At 36.9% G+C, this 19,799-nt stretch overlaps 1 protein-coding gene across 1 annotated transcript in view; it reads right to left on the bottom strand.

Annotated features, from left to right (window-relative positions):
- Nucleotides 1-9,722, bottom strand: part of LOC149834137 (uncharacterized) — an 87,102-nt gene extending 77,380 nt beyond the window's left edge. The window contains exons 1-6 of the mRNA XM_090011241.1: nucleotides 9,376-9,722; nucleotides 8,827-9,048; nucleotides 7,854-7,884; nucleotides 7,556-7,734; nucleotides 5,462-5,621; nucleotides 4,711-4,807 (exon numbers count right to left, since the gene is read on the bottom strand). Coding sequence (XP_089867367.1) covers nucleotides 4,711-4,807; nucleotides 5,462-5,621; nucleotides 7,556-7,734; nucleotides 7,854-7,884; nucleotides 8,827-9,048; nucleotides 9,376-9,534 — 848 coding nt within the window. The 5' untranslated portion in view covers nucleotides 9,535-9,722. The remainder of the gene's footprint in view (nucleotides 1-4,710; nucleotides 4,808-5,461; nucleotides 5,622-7,555; nucleotides 7,735-7,853; nucleotides 7,885-8,826; nucleotides 9,049-9,375) is intronic.
- Between the last annotated feature and the right edge of the window lie 10,077 nt (nucleotides 9,723-19,799).

The raw sequence follows: 19,799 nt of genomic DNA, 5'->3' as shown, positions 1-19,799 counted from the left end.
AATATTAATACACTTAAGTGTACACAGTGGGTCGGGTCTGGTGTATTATCCGAACCCGGATACAAATAAAAAAAATACAAATAAAAAACAGACTTATACAGGAATGGAATTCGGGTCTGGTATAGGATCCAGACCCGAAACACTATTCACCTTTTTCAGAATAAACATTATCATAACTGAGTAGTCTTGTTTTTGAATCCCAGAGGGGCTATCCTCTCTTCCCATCCCCCACCCCCACCCCACTTCCCACCTTGTCTAGCAAAAAACAAAGGCATAAGATATCTTTTCAACTGAAAAACAACTTATGGAAGACAATTTATAAGATAGGCAATTGCATAAGACATTTCTGATCCCAAAATATTACAGGTTTTCTTAGGCTCAACTGCAAGGCCCTACCAACAGCCAACTTCAGCAACTTTCCTCTGTTTCCTTTTCACCTCTGCAATTGTTAAACAGTGTGGAAAGGAATGCTGCTTGGTTCCATTATCCCTTGGGCAGTTTTAGAATATATGAAGAATATGTCTCAATTCCACCCCTACCACAGAACTGGACATGAAAGTTTCTCCTCAATTTTTACCAGTTTCACACCAATATCCAATACCATGTGATGCATAATAAACTTTTTTCCTAATAATCTACCAGTTATTAAATAATGCATGCTGATTGTATATACTAATCTTGTGAGGTGCATCACACTGACTTGCAGTTGTTGACATACAAACTATGAGTCCTCTACAATGATACTGCTAAAAGGTTTATTGCTCGAGTTATAATTATTTTCTTCATTAGATAAAGTTTTGATTAATCCACCCAATGATATTGAGGTCTTTATATCACCAATCATATGCTAGATTTTTTGAGTCCCAATGATCTTCCCTTCCCCATGCCAATAGAATCTTCTTGAGCAACAAATTATGGTGGCATTGATAGATCAATACAACTCAGGAATTTGGCAATAAAAAAAAATGCAAGTCAGAAATTCAATATATCAAATACAAAGGAACCATGATCCTTTTTAGACCATAAAAGTGGTAGCTGGTTTATTGCCAGTAGGAACCATGTGCAACAAGTTATCGGCATCTTCACATACCTGGCGTTTAGTTCTTGGGCTACAGACTAGAGAATCACTGACAACATCTCAAGTATGAATTCTTCATTCAAAAGCTACTGTGCTATTAATGCAACTAAGAATATGAAGTTGGCTGATGAATCTCGCAATATTCTTTGGAAGGAAAATATACACATTTATTTTTTTCTGCGGATTCAGTTCATCATAGTCCTAAATTTCCTGTAAATCCCTTTTTTAAGTTCTTATATTATGGTTTTGTATTATTTCATAACCTTTTATCTCACTCATTGTGACTTTCAATACTTGAATGGAAGGCACGAACATGAGGAAAATGGCTTTACACCCTCAATAAGCCTCATGGTGTGATGACTAGTAGTCTCCAGTTGTCATTTTAGGTTTGCATCCATTTTGTTATTAAGATTTTGGGCACCTCCGCTTGTCAAAAATATCAGTTTAAAATCCTGATGTCACATCAAGAATAATCAGGTGATACATTGAGACACTTGTCAAAGGACCAAACAATGTAGAAACTCATATTTTCTGAGTAGTCATAACAGTTCTATATCTTTTAAGCTTATTACCTCTGTTGCATATTTTCAGCCCTAGTTGTGTCCATTTTTGGGTTTTGATATTTTTGTCATTTGTGGATAACCTTTTGACTGAGGCCACTTACTATTTAAATCCAAAGATGAATCAAGCACTGTTTTTGTTTATCACAAGATGTTAGTAATCAATATCATGCATCATTCAAAATGTTGTGTTTGAATAATGAAAAGATATCTTGTGGCTAGAGAAATTATTTTCAACAGAACAAAATTGAACCCTAGAATATGTCTCCATACTTATCAACATATATGGATGAGAAGAAGAAAAGGCATCTTCCAAGATGGCTTGATCCTTGTTGGAATGGATATCCCAAAAGGCTATGTCACATGGATACGGCTGCGGATATGGGGATAAGGCCATCTTTATGAAAATTTCAATATGACTAGTATATAAAGGGATACAAATGGGGACCAAAATGGAGTATCTGTGTGACATAGCAGTAAGAGTATTGGTCAGAGGCCATTTAAAATAATAATGACTAATATTGTTCTTGTGAGTAAATCTCCTCTTCACATGTTGAAACCACTTTCCTCACACCACTTTACCGACTAAACAATACATGCAAGGCTTTAAAGAACAAAATAAATATCTAGTAGCCATTATACATATAATGAAGACAAGAACAAAGCAGAAAAGAAAACAAGGACTAATATTACTCCAAATGCATATAGATTTGTTTGATAGGCAATTTGGTGGAAAACCCCATGCATGGTTCAAACTTTGGATTCCTTAAGATATTACACCTCTGCCTGGTTCAACTATCTTATTTAACCTCCTACCCCAAAAAACGTGTAGATAATACATGTACACATACAATATGCATCAACAGTTTCTTTTCAAATCAATTAAAGGACATCATCAAGTGAATCTTTGGAGCATTGTTTGTTGAAAAGCTTGAAAATAAGCAACGAAACAGCTATATTTTTGTTTGTTCAAGTAAATTTTTTATTTCTATTGAATTTTAATCTACTCATTTAATTTTTGCTCTCTCATATTGAGTGATTTATATTTTTTCCCAATTTCGCCCCAATGTCTAATTTGTACTAGTGTTGTAAGTATCGTATTGTATCGTACGATACGATATGTATTGGTACTATTTGTTCTAACGATATGATACACACTCGTATCGCGATACGTGTGTATCGTATTCGTATCTGCTGTATCGTATGATACACCCCTGTATCGTATCGTACGATATAGGGTGTATCGTACGAAATACTTCAAGTGCACTTTAAAATGGCCGAAACTTTTTTTACTTTGGGTTTGAAAGACCTTCCTAGGGTCGATTTCTCCATTTGTATAGAGGCCACTAGACGAAAACCCACGCACCCATAGGAGACTTGAGAGCGTTTTGGGGGTCTGATTCTAGCCCAAGGAAGAGGCCTTTGTGGTTTTCTCGCGTAAGAGTGCATTTTCATCCAATTTTCACTCAAGAAAGTGAGATAAGGTAAAAAAAATCGGTGCTTTTTGCTTCATTTGTGTATGATTGAAGTTGAAGGAGGGTAAGCTTGTTTTTTTTTTATGTTTCTAGAATATATAACTTTAATTTTAGTTTTTTACCCTTTATCTTATTTGTTGTGCCCTTAGAACTCAAAATTTGTCCCTAAGTGTGTTATTGAGTATTGTTTTACATCTTTGTATTAATTAGATTTAGGAATTCATGCTCTAGGTGGTCGATGAAGAATGGAGGGTAGGAGGTCTTGAAAGATGCCTTTTAATGGATCCTGCATTAAAATATTGTACACTAGTTGACTTGGAGATGTGTTTGAAAGCAATAGTAAGGTGTAACTTTTGCGGTTTTGTAATGCATAGAGGATTGTATAGATTTAAATGTCATGTTGTGGGGCATAGCAACTCTACTATGAAATTATGTACACATTGTATTTCTATTGATATTCGTATTGAGCTTCTTACTAGTCATATAGAATATGATAAAAGAAACGCACGAATATGTACAATATTTGTAAGAGATAAATTTTCAAAGGTGGTCTTTGATTCAGAGATAAAGATGACCCATCCTCATCTCAAGTCACTGAACGATGCAATAAACGAAGGAAATCATTAAGCTGAAGTTTGATATTGAAGATGACATTTATATATAGACATATGTTTTTGAACTCTAGATTGTATGTCTTTGCCCTTAGCATGGCATTCTGTAACTAAAAAATGTAACTTTAACTTTTATAATGAGTTATGAAAACCTTTTGGCTTTTGAATGTATCATTATTTTGCCTTAATCGATTGTATTTATGGTGATTAGATGCGTGGTTGCACAACCAAATGTGTAGATGTTAAATTTTTAATGACATATCTATGTTTAGTTAATCTTATTACGTAAATATATTATGTTTGTGTATTCTATGATTTTTTTTGTTTTTATTTTTTAGATTTTTTTTAGATCTTTAAAGAATTTTTTAGTGAAATTTATGTTTTTTTGCGATACATATCTTGCTTTGGGCCCGACTGATATGGGTTATAATACTCTACTTACAACCTTGATTTGTACAGTTCACTTTTTTGTTTCAACAATTCTGAAGCACAGAAACTGTTCAGTTGCTCCAGTCAATTAGGCGGCTCTACTCAAGCTGCTTTTTTGCTTTCGACTACATATCTTGTTCTTTAGAGCAATATCAACATTTTGTGCATCCATTCGTTGTCAAGTTCAAAAAATATCACCAAACGTAATGTATGATACTTTCTAGAGAAGATGGAATAGCAACATACTGATACCTTCTTGGAAGCAGAATATCTGAAACAATAAAAAAGCATCACCTAGAAACTTACACATACAGAAACATGTTTGTTTGTTTATTTATATTACATATTTCATGTTATTCAACAGACCATTAACTGTAATATAATTTTTCCCATTAAAGAAAACAGACCAGATTATTAATATTGACACAGCCATATGAAAATTGATGAACAAAATAGAATTATTTTCCCTCAATTAACACTAGAGAATGTAGATAAACAGAACAAAATTTAACATGAGAAATAGCTGACGTTCAAGGATGAATTACAGTCATACTTACATGCGAGGAAGAAGTTCTCGTATGGTACCAATTTTTGCAAACCAATTACGACAGGTGTCTCTAGCTTCTAAACGAACATGTTTGGCATCAAATCTGTCTGTGATACAATTATGATAAGTTAATGGATGATTGAACCAAAAATTTATCCTATGGAGATCGAATATGTAGAAAATTAATTGTTAATTATTAAAATGGCACAAATTGGAAACACCCAAAGATTTTTTAGGTGCAAGTTATCTAATCATTCATAACCTTGCAGAAATATCCCACTAAAGCCAATCAATGGCATCAACAATCAGTGGATCAGATACTTTTTTCACACAGTATAACAGAAAAAAGATAAAAAGTCGAGTGAAGTACAAAGATACATTATATCTATATGAAAAGTATATGCATGTTTGTACATGAGTATATGCATGTAACTGTGAGTGGTTTGCTCAGACATATACTACATGCACCAGTCAATCAATCGGTCCGCTGATCCATCATATGTACTGTGCAATATGTATGCATGAAAGTAAGTATGGTATGTATATATCCATGCACATATGTATGAGAAGTATGTGCATGTTCATGCATATAGGTATGCCTGTGGGTGTGAGCGAGCTGGTTGGACATATACATGCATGAAGTGGGAGAGACTGGATGCATAAATGCATCATTTTCATAGTTCATGTAGAAGTAACGTCGTAAATTTCTTTTACCCAACAGAATTACAATGCAGATTCTTTGAACCAAAGCATACACCGACCTGGTAAGCTGGTGAGAAATCTTCCATTATCATCATATTCTGCCTTTTTTTTTATGCGTTCCCAAACGAAATTACCCAATGTGTCCAACACATCTGTGACCAACATAAACAGCGTTGGATAAAATGATGGCACTGACGTGTCCATCAGAAGCCTTGCAACCTGCTTAAGCAAATGAAGATCAAACAAATAATATAAAAAAAAAAGAGAAATTAAATATGCATCAATTGTATGATAGAAACATCAATGCATGGTCAGCACCTATGTCACATAGACTCATTATAGGGCCTAATGCACCCGCATCGATGTGATGCGATACAGGTGTGGCACCCCGTGCAGCAGGACACAGGTCCCACTGTACTGGCTGCAGTCAATACATATTGGGTGCAGTCAGCCACACCCAAGACCAAATATGTCCAAAAAATGCACTCAGTCAGCATTGACCGACTCCATTTTCATCTTTTTTAGTTAAAAAAAGAGGGGGTTCGAGGGTTTAGATCGGCCCTTGCAACTCCTGGTACTCTCTCTCTCTCTCTCTCTCTCTCTCTCTCTCTCTCTCTCTCTCTCTCTCTCTCTCTCTCTCTCTCTCTCTCTCTGACCTGGGTCCTGGGTAACTACCCAGGTCTGATCTAATTTTTCTGACCAGGGTATTGACCCAGGTCTGGTTGGAGTGACTAACCAGATATAGGTTTTGGATCTTTTCAACCAGTCTGAAATAGACTGAGCCTAAGTAGATCCAGGTCTGATTTGACTTTTGTTTAGAATTCAGACCTGGGCCCGTCTGATCGGATCCAGAATATATATATATATATACACACACACACACGTAACCTTGCACCCTAGTTTTCTAAAAGTGGCGCATCGCCGTATCCGCACCTGCACCTATGTGACATAGGTCAGCACAGAATATAGAGAACATAGTTGATCTAGAACATCAATGATAGTTTAGAATTTACCGAATCCATTGCCTTATCACGTATGTCACATGGGTGTGGGTACGGGTGCGGAGTAATTTCAAAAACTTTGGACACGGGGACACAGCTATATATATGTATATATATTTTTTAATATATATATATATATATATAAATAATAAGACTTGGTCAAAGTTGTGCCCATTAGGAGACACGGTGTTAAAAAATAATATAAACATATATATTTGTAATCTTTTTTTCTTCTTTTTTTTTTACTTCTTACTTTATTTTTTTGTTTCTTTTTACTTTGTATTTTCTGTCAGTTAATGACAGACTGTGCAGTTGCACAGTCTGCTAATGACAAAGTGTGCAGCTGCACAGTCTGCTAAAGCATTAGAGACTAACTGTGTTGCACAGTCTGTTAAAGCATTAGAGACGTTAGTCTGCTAATGACAGACTGTGTAGCTGCACAGTCTGCTAAAGAATTAGAGACGTGGCTATATATATTTTAAAATATATATATAAAAATATAAAAAAAAAATAGTTTTTATACGTCTTTTGCCCTAAAAATGGACAAAAATAGACTCTGTCAAAGTTGACTGAGTCCAAAATGTGGACGGACTCGGCCCCGGTGCATTGACAGAGTCCGACACTTGGTTGACCGTGTCCGAAGCCGCACCCGTGTCGGGGCGTGTCGACGCGGCTGCGTCAACCTTATAGCCGAGTCTGTGTGACTTAGCTTATCACTTTCACAAACTGTAACAACAAAGAAAACTGAAAATACAGCTTACAGTATTCTCTTTCAATCATAATAGAATAAGACAGCAGGTTGTTAAAATCAACACTAGATAACTGTATGGAGTGGAAGAATGTAACTAATGATCATCTGCCATAAGCATAGTTTCAACTGGAAGTGTGGCTAATTTCATCTTCTCAAGGAACAGTTAGCTGTACAAGTAATTTCATCAACCACATAGTACTTGGTTAATGTCCTTAACCAACTTAAATGAAAACTATTTAAGGTGCCGCAATTCTGATTGTTTGCTTATCTCAATTAAAAGGAAAAGCAACCACAACTGGTCATTGACATGTTGATGTAAATTAACCACTGCTCCAGTTGCCTTCCGGTCATGGTATACTGTGCCCATATGTGTATAAGTTTGTGATATCTATCATACTTGCCTTGATTGATAATTTTAGAGCAGTTACACGGTCATCAGCATGCCAGGCTTTAGCTATGTCATCTTTTAGCTCATTCAACCGTGAGACAAATTGTTGTTGCGTAATAAATTCAACCTCTTCTTCAGAAACCTTTTCTGGATCTTCAATTTCCTCCAGATGCATGGCTGTCAATGATTTCCCTGACAAAGCAAAAATACTCCTGTCACTAATAGAAACAAGATTCAAACAAAGATGGCATAGTATCCAGAAATATTCTGAAAATGACTATAGAAGCTAACCAATCATAACAAGTACATACCTTTAGCGCCCTTGTGTATAACATCAGATGTCTGTGACAGAAAATTATCATCAGAAGGTTGTGGTACTACAGAAGTTAGGAAGAATTAGGATTTGGAGAAACAAGCATGATTCTTCTTAAAAGGCCCAGGTGTGCTGGAGGAAATTCAGTTGGATCATAAAAATGTCCTTTTACTCAGTGCACTTATGTGATCAAGATAGTGAGCTCATATGCAATTCAAGTTTCCAACTAAAAATCCTTTAGTTCACATGTCATCATTCTGGAACCTTGGTGTGCATACTTTAAAACTGAAGTGCTGTGATAATGTCGGAAATGTTAAAAAAGACAATTTCTAGGCGTGCAGATGATCTGAAGCCATGCAATAGTGCAATAGGTATTTCAACATAATAATAATGATAATAATAGCATTAATAGATCGGCATTTCTAGCTTTGATTAAAAACATACTTGAGCTATGCATGTTAGACACAATTTGGCAACAAATAGTTGCTATGAGAGTTTTATGGTCATATATGAAGAAGAAATAATAACAATTTTACATAATTTTAACTAATATTGTGTTTACTCTTGCTACTACTGCTGATCTTGTCATTGTTGTTGTTGGTGGTCGCATAGCTGCTGTTATTGTTAGTAGCATCAGTAGTACTAATAGTGGTAATCACCGTTGTTGTTGATGATGCTAGTGATGATGTTGTTGTTGTCGCATTTGTTCTTGCTATTGTTGTTGTTGTAGTAGTAGCAGCAGCAGCAAACAATAGCAACAACAATAAGAACACCAAGAGTAACAATAATGATGCAACTATGAAAACAAAATGATACTACAAGGAACTGCACTGAAAACTATTTTTCACATCCGGTTGGCTTTTACATTTCCAGGCTGGGGTTAGGCATGGGATAGGAATTAGTGAAATATAATCTTAAAAGAGCACATGAAGTACATTCACATGGAAAGTGCTGAATAAGGAAAACCTCACCAATCTAACGGGGATCTTGCTGATGGAAGACTTTTGCATAAGGGATCTCCTGAACGCAATCCATTCCCTCTTCGACGCCTCGACCGATTGATTATACTCATCAAGATTTTCACGTGAAAAATATTCTCTTGCACCTTCATAATTTGATACCACTGCATCTTGCAAGGGATACCTCAGTGGGTCACATAGAGTGCTAGCATTTTCAGTCTCTGTCGTGACAGACTATCATACAACACCATCAGCTTCCAGCTAAAGCATGAAGGAGACATTAAAAGTCTCTAGCTTAAAAGATTCCATGAATAGAATAAGAATCAAAATCTAAACAAGATCACAAATTAATATTTTCTTGAAGATAAAGACAACACTTGTCATTAGGTCGCCAAATGCATAGGCGTGTTAAGAGGAACTCAAAAGACTTGTAACAGAAGAAGCGTTTAGATCACGGATTCCTGATTGGGGAGGCATCAAAGATGACGAAGGAAGCGTAGCTAGAAGAATAAGAGAGTGAGAAAAATAAGGGGGATAAGTGCAGAAGTGGAGTAGTAGTACCTCATGAAGCGGTGACGAAGGGACTGGATGGGTGGGTGATGACGCTCCACCGACTTGCTCCTGAGAAGGGTTGAGGAGAGGGTGATGATGAAGCGCAGGTGTACGAGGAAGCTCTCGGGCCACAGCTTCCGCCCGGTAATCTCGAACCCGAAATCGCATCTCGCATCTCTCTCTCTCTCTCTCTCTCTCTCTCTCTCTCTCTCAGTTGCAGGGAAGTTGTTTTTAGAAACGTCACAAGCTCGTCTCCTAAGGGCGAAACGAAACCGCGCTTCTTTCTTACTTGGGATGCTTTTTCCCCAACTCACGATCTCGAAGCCAACTACTCTCTCTCTCTCTCTCTCTCTCTCTCTCTCTCTCTCTCTGTGTGTGTATGGTCCTGATCTTATTAGATCTGAATCTGAAGCCAAAATGTACAATGTAGATCTAATTTGAATCTAGATTCGGATTAGATCCAATATGGTAGGGTTTCGGGATGTAAATGATTATGGTCTACCCAATATCGAGTCCAATCTAATTTGATCCAAAATGGGATGGGATTAGAAAAAAACTGAATCCAGATCCAACTAGCTTAAAATTCGACATTTACACATTTGTATTTGGACTCAGATTCAAATGCAAAAATCAATCCATAATTCGGATCCAATTTCTAATCGATGTTATTTTTGGTTACCAAATCTGGTTAATTGGATTTGGATTCAGGTCAGACATTGGATAATATTCGACCATTGATATCCATAGTAGGATTGAACCCGAATCGAAATCGTACGTGTCAATAGAAGATATGGTAAAATTTATGAAGACTAGGTCATTTTACATGTAAAAAAACCAAATAAAATTGGATTCAGAACTGGATTAGACCTTACTTAAAATACTATCCAACTGATGAATTTAAGATCGCGGTGTGCGCAAGGAAGAACTCGAGGAGAAGAGGATTAAGGAGTGATTAACGGCCTGCATCAGAGGAGTTTCTTGAACCTCTTCAATGTATTATGCAGAGGCAGGGCCTGGAAAATTTAACCTTTCCTAGGTAGCCGTTATTCAGCCTCACTGTCTCATTGGATTCTCAAACATGCTTAGAATCCAATGTGTAATGGGCCCCACCATTATCATGTTGATACATATCTCAATGACCCACTAAATGGGTCATTGGATTTCATATGAGACTCATTTGGTCACACTGGATTCATACCAAGATCCAACATCTCTCACTTGGCCATATAGGGCGAACACTCATATTTTATTATAACCAGTGCATTATGTATTGCACTCATGACATTATGAGGTTTATATACGCTAGTTGGATTTCTCCTTCATGATATATCTCTATTATAAGGTTGTTCATAAAGTAAGTTATTTTTTCATCATGTCATAGATTCCAAGTATTCAGCAATTACTTTATATTAAGCCATGTAGTTCATAAATACATCATAATGTAGGTCTCACATAGTCATGGGGTTATTTGGTTCTTTCATAACTTTATCATAGGCATGCACATTAGTAGAGTACTATGAAAATTTATTAATTCATAATTATGTTATTTGCTAAACATGGCAAACACTCTCATTTTTCAAATCTTATACTCTCACTTTCCATATGCATTATCGCATGTTGATCACTACCTGATCATTTTATATCAGTATATCAGGATTCAATAGTCATAAGTGTGAATGACAAACACCATTTAACATTTTATGCATGAAAACAAAATATTCTTTCCTGCATTTATACAAACATACCATAGGGAGCATCATTATATACACAAATATCTTCACATTCATGTGTAAAATTATAATTCTGCTTTCACTTTTCCAATGCATTGCATATAAGCAACATTTGCATTAAGTCATGACATCATGTGGTTTACATACACTAGTTGGATTTTTTCTTCGTGGTATATCCCTATCATGAGGTTATTCGCAGACAATGTTATTTTTCCATCATGAATTAAGTCATAAATCCCATACCCAAATCTAATTTGGTTATGCACCAGATCCATTATATCATTTTGATATGCCAAATATGATAAGCTAACTCCAAGGCTTTAATCAGACCACAAGTTTTAACATTTAAGTTCAAAACCATTACTGAATCCACACATATATATATATATCTAGTTTTATTGGATTTATAGAATTTCATATCCAAATCCGACTTGAGATGTTATCTATCAAGTCCAACACGATCCATATTAAAATGGATCTTCATAAAACCATAGATCTTACATAAGTTGACCATAATCCAAGTCCATATTTGGAACCATATATTTCAAATGCCAATGGATTCATATTACACATCCAGTATTCTACTTATCTGAATCTAACCCTGTAAGTCCTGAATCTATACAAAATTATATATCATAATTAGATCCAAATATCTGGCCTAACACTATCCAGATTTAACAAAAACTTAGATTAAATCTAAATCCATATAGTATATGTATATATATTTAGATTTGTCTCTAGATTAATTATGGATCGATATCCCATATATACTTATCCGGATCCATCACAAAACTGGATCAAACTAGATCCATATCCTGACATAACACTCAACCGGATCCAATCATAAATCCTGAATCAAATTTAGATTTATATTTTATATATACTTAACTGGATTCAAAACATGAATCAAATATAGATCTATATCCCATATATACTTATTCGGATCCATTACAGAACTGGATCAAACTAGATCCATATCCCATATCCTGGCATAACACTCAACTGGATCCAAAACTAATTAAACTGGATCTATGCTAAGTCATATCATATCCAGATCCATATAAATTAGGACCCACAAAATTGGATTGATGCCAGATCCAAAACATGAATCATAATGTGAAGCATAAGAACAATGCAATAACTCAAAGAATTTCATGATTCAAAAGTTTTACCGGATCCAACGAGGTCTTTTATAAAAATACATGTACCAACTGGATCCAAACCTATCAGGATGACGCTCTGGGAGGTATTTCGCTAACCATAAGCACTTTTCTGCAAAAAGCAGAAAAGTTAGAAATAGTTATGGGTAAAATAAAAAAATCAAAACATTAAAAACATAATATCTTAGAGTTAAACAAAAAACTCTAGGTGGTCTTCTATCATTTCAGGAAACATGTCCTTGTCTCGGGTATTAACTAGAAGACAGGTATGTTTTTGGGATTTCTAAAAAACTAGAGCCTAAAAAAATAGAGGTTTTAAAAAGTAATATCAAAATATTTTATGAACCCACTAAGTCAAGAATAACTGAACTGGTTCCTTAAATTGTCTCAGTTCTTTAAAAGGAAATTAACATGATTTTTTTTCAGGTGTCTCGGCTCGTTGCCTTAGGGTTTCCTAAGAAAAAGGTGAACAGGAAGAGGGCAGTTGCGCCCCCTTTTCAAAACCTTTTCCTTTTGTTTTTACTCGTACAGAAGGGAGCCGTTAGGGTTTCCTCCCTTTTTTAAGGAAAGGGAAAATAGAAAAGATAAAATGGGGGACGATGGTCGTAGCCATCACCACTGCCATCGCCGTAAAGTTCGGCAACCGCCCAGTCGGCGCAATCACCCCCCCAAAAAAGGGGTTTCTCCACCACCTTTCGGCCTGTCCTGATAGAAGAACCTCCATCACATGATCCATTGTTGCCGCCTGCTTCGCTAGCAGATAGATCGTCGGTCGGATGTCAATCCTCTGCCTTTGCTGCATTCTTTTCTTCGACGCCTGCATCTCCTTGAGTTCTCCAGTTGAGCAAAGAGATTGGCCAAATCGCGGATGTCGTCTCCTGGCTCGGCCAGAGGTGCGCTGAGCCCAGCCTCTCCAAATTCGAACACATCTACGCCTGCAACTTGACATTTCAGTTTCAAAAATAGGAGCATACCTCAAATTTTTTGCCGCTCACTCGTCATATGCAACCCCACCACGCGAAAGATCAGGGTTTCATTATCCTTTCCGGTGGGATGGATGTGATCGTCATCTCAGCCATCTTACATGCCTGATCGAAGATGTCAACTGAAACGTTCGGGCCCAAAACCTCATCACCTAAGGAAGGAGAGAACATATGAGGGGGCTTTCTCCGCTGCCTTCTTTTGCACCTCACCCACAACCCACACCAGGGTTCAAACTCGGTGGGTTTTTTAGGTGGCCTTTGTTCTTCTGGTGGTGGGCGCTTAGACTCGGAGTAGAGAAAAAAATCGTGAAATTGTGTGGTAAGCTGCGTGCTTTCATCATTGATTTCCCTTTTTATTTTCGTTTATCTCTGTTCCTGCTCTCTGTAGACAGAGGAGGTAAGCTCCTTTGTCGTACGAACCCATGCTGTCATCACCAACCGTCTTCGCCACTCCCTCTGCTCCTCCTCAGGGCCGACGCAGACTTCAACATCAGGATCCAGGCCCTTGACCTCTCTGACTAGATGGTGACTGTCTCGCGGCTGCCTCCTAGAGCTTAGGTCGAAGTGTCGTTTCGCTGGATGCAGTGGAGGCGTTGTGGTCGGCATCAGATCCTTCTTTGTTCGTCGACTAGATCGTTGACAAGCGCTCCCGTCCAGGATGAGAAGAGCACAACGATGCTGAGATAAACGAAAAATAAAGCATACTTAGCAACCTTATCAAAGACGGTGGCAGGGAAGAGGTAGGTGATGCTCATGATATTGATGAGCTTGCCGAAGAAGATGAAGAAGGCAGGGATAGAAGCACTGTGGGCACAAGCCCTCAAGAAGCCGATGGCCATCAACACGTAATCCCAGAAATCCGCAAAGGATAAGAGCTTGAGGAAGGGCGCATTCTCCATCTTCTTGCCCCCCTCCTCATCCCCTTTTTTATTTTGATTTTTTTTTTATCGATTCCTCCACAATCGATTCTGACATCTGTCCGATGGAGGGAACTCCACCGCTTCCCTATGTTGCTCCGCTACTCAACCTAGCATGGGAACATCTGTTCCTCAGATAGCGGTCGCGTCTGGGTCGATCCAGTGTAGACTCTCTCTGAAACCTCGAGCATCATTTGGTTCAGCTTCGGAGGCTCAGTATTCTGGTAAGACAATGAGTTTATGCGCACACCAAAAACTTAGCTTTGATACCACTGATAAATTTAAGATCGGGGTGTGCGCAAGTACGAACTCGAGGAGAAGAGGATTGATGAGTGATTAATGGCCTGCATCAAAGGTGTTTCTTGAACCTCTTAAATGTATTCTGCAGAGGCAAGGGCTGAAAAATGTATCCTTCTTTGGGTAGCCGTTATCCAGCCTAACTGTCCCATTAGATTTCCAAACACGTTGAGAATCCAATGTGTAATGGGCTCCACCATTATCCTGGTGGTGCATATCATTGGATTTCATGTGAGACCCATTTGGCCACACTGGATCCATACCAAGATCCAACACCAACTCCTAAAGAAATCAGTTTAACAAATCAAAATCCGATATTAATCTACATCGAATTCTTATTGTAAGGGTCTAGATCTGAACATGTTGAATTTGGACCAAATATCTTATTACATCTTTGCCATTTACCAGGAGTGGAGCCACGTTTTGGGGAAGGTGGACACGTGCCACCGTGATCCACAAAACCCCCCAAGGAGGATGACCCGCATGCTAAGTGGGCACAGGGCAATGCCCATCCACTGCGCAGACCCTCACCCTCAGGCCATCCCTGCAACTCCAGAGTGCAGGTTGCACAGGCCCATAGTGGCCCTCACAACCCCTCTGGCCCTCCCTGTGATCCCATAGTGCAACTCTACAGCTCCACAACCTCTCCATCCCTTGACCCGCCTGGTAACCCTACAACCACCCCCACTTCTCAACTTTCTATGTAGCTCCTCCCTCCTATGGCCATAGCCATTTGGCATAGCACAGACCCATCAACCATCGTTCGGAGGCACCCAAACAGTCTTTGGTTGTCCAACACACCGCTACCTTTGGAGGTTTTCATTTAGTTTTTTTTATATAGCATGAATCTTCAATTAGGTTTTGGAGTTTTTTGTGTTTTTTAAAAAGCATTTAGATTTTTATTTTGTTTTTAATAAGATTAATATTTAATTTAAATAATTTTTTATTTTTTTATCAACATTAAACATGATTCTACATTCTTGATTAACATAAATACATAATTGATGATCTATGAATTAAGATTTTGATTTTGCATTTATTTAAATGACATGATTTTTGAATTATGCTTTTAGAGTGTTATGTATTTTTTTAATTAACATTAAATATGAATAATAGATACATGACTTTGGCTAGAACTTAAAATTTTAATTTTGTTTCAATTAGCTTATATTAGAATTTTAGTGTTTTTCTATTAGTTTGATTATCTTTTGTTCATTAGATTATGATAAGATAAATTGATAAAAGATAAAATTTATTAGATATGTTTGATATTCTTTCTTTTTTTTAATGGCACTTTGCATTTGTGCTCACCCTAGCTTAAATTTCTTTGCAGCCTTGCAATACTCCCAGCTTGACCTTTGACAGAAAATGCCTTTGTTTTGGTTTTATTTCTCAAGTGGGGTTAACTTGGGCAGTTGTTTGGGTATGAGAAGGGTTTTTGCATTGTCGTCCCTACCCATCCACAGGATGCATACCACATGGGACTCACATGAATCTACGTAAACGTAGGGCGTTCGGATTCGTTGATGTTTCATTTCTCACCACCACCCTTTTTGGGTATGTTTGATGGCTTGTCTAGGGTTAGACGAAATGAACAAAAATAACGGAATAGAACATTGGTTTTGTTCATTTCGTAACAACTATTCCAAGTCTAACATTTGTTTGGACCGTACTCAAATGCTATATTCCAAATGTTCGTTGTTGGATGATAATGTGTAGACAACTTGGACAGTCATAGATAATGGGTCGAATTACTTTATTTTGGATCATATGACCAGATCCATCCACATTTTATATGTTTTGACAAGTTTATTATATTTTTTTGCTCGGATATAGATCCAATTATGAAATTAAATCTAAAATCATGAATTTTTGCTCTGAATATGGATTTGAAATTGGATTTTTTGCCCCAAATATGGATCTCAGATGAATCTTTTGCCCAAATAAGGATCTCAAATTGGATTTTTGCCCCGAATATGGATCTTGAATTGGATTTTTGCCTCGAATATGTATCTTGAATTGGATATTTGCCCTAAATATTTATTTTTGCCTCGAATATGGATCTCAAATTGGATTTTTGCCCCGAATATAAATCTCAAATTAAAATTTTGCCCCGAATATGTATTTTGGCCTCGAATATGGATCTCAAATTGAATTTTTGCCCCGAATATAAATCACAAATTGTAATTTTTCCCCCAATATGGATTTCTAATTGGATTTTGCCCCAAATATGGATATCAAATTGGTTTATAGCAGCACAAGATTATTATCAACAACATTTAGTATTGAGGCGGGTGGTGGAAGAAAACATATGAATTAAGATAAGGAATAAGATATTTGCTTAATGATAGAATCTTGTGCCATAAAATTCTCTTGAAAACAAATTGAATAATAGAAATTGCAAATGATTTTAAATCAATCAAGTTTAAATGTCCGAATAACAAGGTAATCATGGAAAAATCCATAAGGCTAGAAATTATAAGTTTTATTAATCATCAAAGAAGTTGAAAATGAGTCAAATGAAAATTATCTCTATCAAAAGTTTGGTACATCTTAACAATTGACAATATTCAGAACAAGTAAATTTTTTATTTGTTCAGGTTATTGCAGGGACTTAAACCTTGTGTTGGTAATATATGCTAGAACTTTGTCTTCGTCTTTTGTGCCAATAGTTGTAGCAGGAATGATGAAAGAAATAACATCTTTATCTTCTTCATCGATCAAAACCATTCCTACACCCCCAACTGCTTTTACCACCACACTCTTAGCTAACATTGAGTTAGCAAAACTATCAGCATGTCCACAAACCAGAACCTTCCCTCTAACCTTGGAATTGTTCAATGAGCTCTCTAAGCAAAAGTTGCAACTGATTAAGCTAAGTGAATATGAGATACTTTCAAAATTTGAGACAAATGAAGATACCTCTCTTGGTATCACATTTTTCAAGTCACCTCAACTGGTAAGAAGTGAAGTAACTTGCAAACGCATCTGAATTAACCGTCAGGCTTATACTAACCCTCTCCCTCTTCTGCTCTGAGATATGGTTGTACAAGTAAACGTCAGTTAGGATGCTTAAATGGTAAGGATTGAAACAAAGAATTAATATTGATATTGAAACAAGGCTTCATCCATAAACTAACTACAATATTTAAAGTACATATAAAGATGCTTAACCACAACCACTCAATAGGCTTTTAAAAGAGTCCTCGATAGCTTAAGCAAATATGAAGGAGCAGGAGCAGGAACAAATGGAGGCCAAGGTAAGAAGGGATGTGTAGTATACATATGCACATGCAAACAAATATGCAAGCATAAATACAAAGCGCATATATGATAATGCTACCAGCAAGACAACTTCTAGAAGCATTGTCTGTGTTCCTTTGTGACTTACATTATAAAGTTGCGTCTAGAGTTTGTTTTGCTTTCATTGAGTCTAATGTAAGTTGCTCATGAGTTCAGATTAATCAATACCCCGAAGGGGCAGCCCGTATACTTGAACTGTAGGAGGCCTATGGGCTAAATCGTGAATGAATTAAATGCATTGAGCTTTCTTTTGTTTACCTTCATTATGATTGCTTCTTGTGATTGCAATTCTTCTCCCTCCATTCTCTCTTGCTCTCTTGCACTCTGATTACAAGCTTCTGCAACTGGCAAGCAAGCGATAAGTAGGCTTGCGGCGATAAGGAAGCATCGTCGCACTACGCTAGCCTATTAAAGGAAATATGCCCATGACAAGTGGTACTAGAGCCCGTTCTTGTGCTGAGGAAGGGACTCTGAAGTAGTTGTCGACAGACGCGTCGACAGGCTATGATTTATGAGCGAGACAACGTGGCGCCCTATCAAAACTTGCATAACACCAAAGGCAAGACAATTGCCAAAGCTGAGGAGATGGGTTCACCTCAAGGCCAAAAGCAGATGGCTGCAACTGTCAACAAGCTGGTAGAAGATGTGACTTCGTATAAATAAGCGATTTCACACGCAGTCGAATCATTCAATGGACTGAATGATGTGGTGGCGAGCCTGTAAGAGCAGGTGATCTTACTGATGGAACAGGTCACTTCGTTGACAACAATAGTGGCCAACTTGCAAACTAAGTAAGGGAGCTTTAGTTGAAGAACCACATATTGCAGCGAACAATTTTTCTAAATGGAGAAAATGTTGAGAGGCCGCCAAGGTTTGATGTACCAAGACCAACAAAGTTTAATGGTTCTCTCGACAGCAAGGCCATTGAGAACTTCTTGTTCCAAATAGAAGACTACTTGGATATTTAGAACGTGACACTTGAAGATCTCAGGATTAAGGCTGCAACAACTCTACTGGATGGAGATACCATCGCTTGGTGGAGGCGGAAGCGCAGTGACATAGAGAGGGGTCAATGCGTGATAGACATCTTTGACGACTTCAAAATGAAACTACATAATTACTTCATGCCAATGAATGCGCAAAATAGGCTTATAGGATGGTGTCAGATTTTAAACATACTGGTTCATTGCAAGACTATGTCAGAATGTTCCAGAAGCTTATGATTGAGGTAACTAATATGTCAGATGAGGACAAGCTCAATTGGTTCATTGTGGGACTTCATACATGGGCACAGTCTGAAGTAGAAAGAAACAACCCTAGTATTTTGGAAGATGCATATGTGACAGTCAAGCGCTTAACTGACACTCAGCGCAAGTCCTTCACCCTATCAACCAAGGTAGGGAAGAAGCATAACTATGGAGGCAAGAAGGATGAGTAACGCAATAACAAAGGTGAGGCATCGACATCCCACCAATTTGATAAGAAACAAAACTTCAAGAAGTATAACAATAGCAACAAGAGAACAATTGTTACTTGTTGGTTCTGTGGCGATAGGCATATCGCCAAGCAGTGTCAGAAGCGCCTTGTAAAGGATGATGGACAAGCCAATGTGATCATGCATATAATTCAGGGTTTATTAACATTAAAATATGCATGATTTCATAAAATAATGTTTCAAAAACCCAATTTTATGTTAGTTTTCGAGTAAATGTGCTAAAATGATTTAAAAATAGAAAATGCATGAAAAATAGTTTTGTTTTACATTTTTATACATATTTTAGTTTTTCTATAATCATAGTAGTTTAGTTTTAGTTTTTTTTAAATAAAATAAAAAAATAATAGAGAAAAATATTTTTTTCATTTTAAGTGTTTGCTTTTTTTTAAAAAAAGAGAAAAAAAAATTAAGAATAGTTTTTTTTTTAGTTCTTCATAAATAAGTTTTGTTTTTAAATCTTTGAAAATTTTATATAGTTTTTTATTTTTGAAAATTGCAAAAATAAACACAAACCGGTTCACCCGGTTTGCTTTTAAAAAAAATAAAAT

The sequence above is a fragment of the Nuphar pumila genome, chromosome 6, assembly GCF_984573655.1.
Source record: "Nuphar pumila chromosome 6, dmNupPumi1.hap1.1, whole genome shotgun sequence".
NCBI classification, from domain to species: Eukaryota; Viridiplantae; Streptophyta; class Magnoliopsida; order Nymphaeales; family Nymphaeaceae; genus Nuphar; species Nuphar pumila.
The sequence above is the reverse complement of the archived record's forward strand: the minus strand, read 5'-3'. Positions and strand labels throughout refer to the sequence as shown.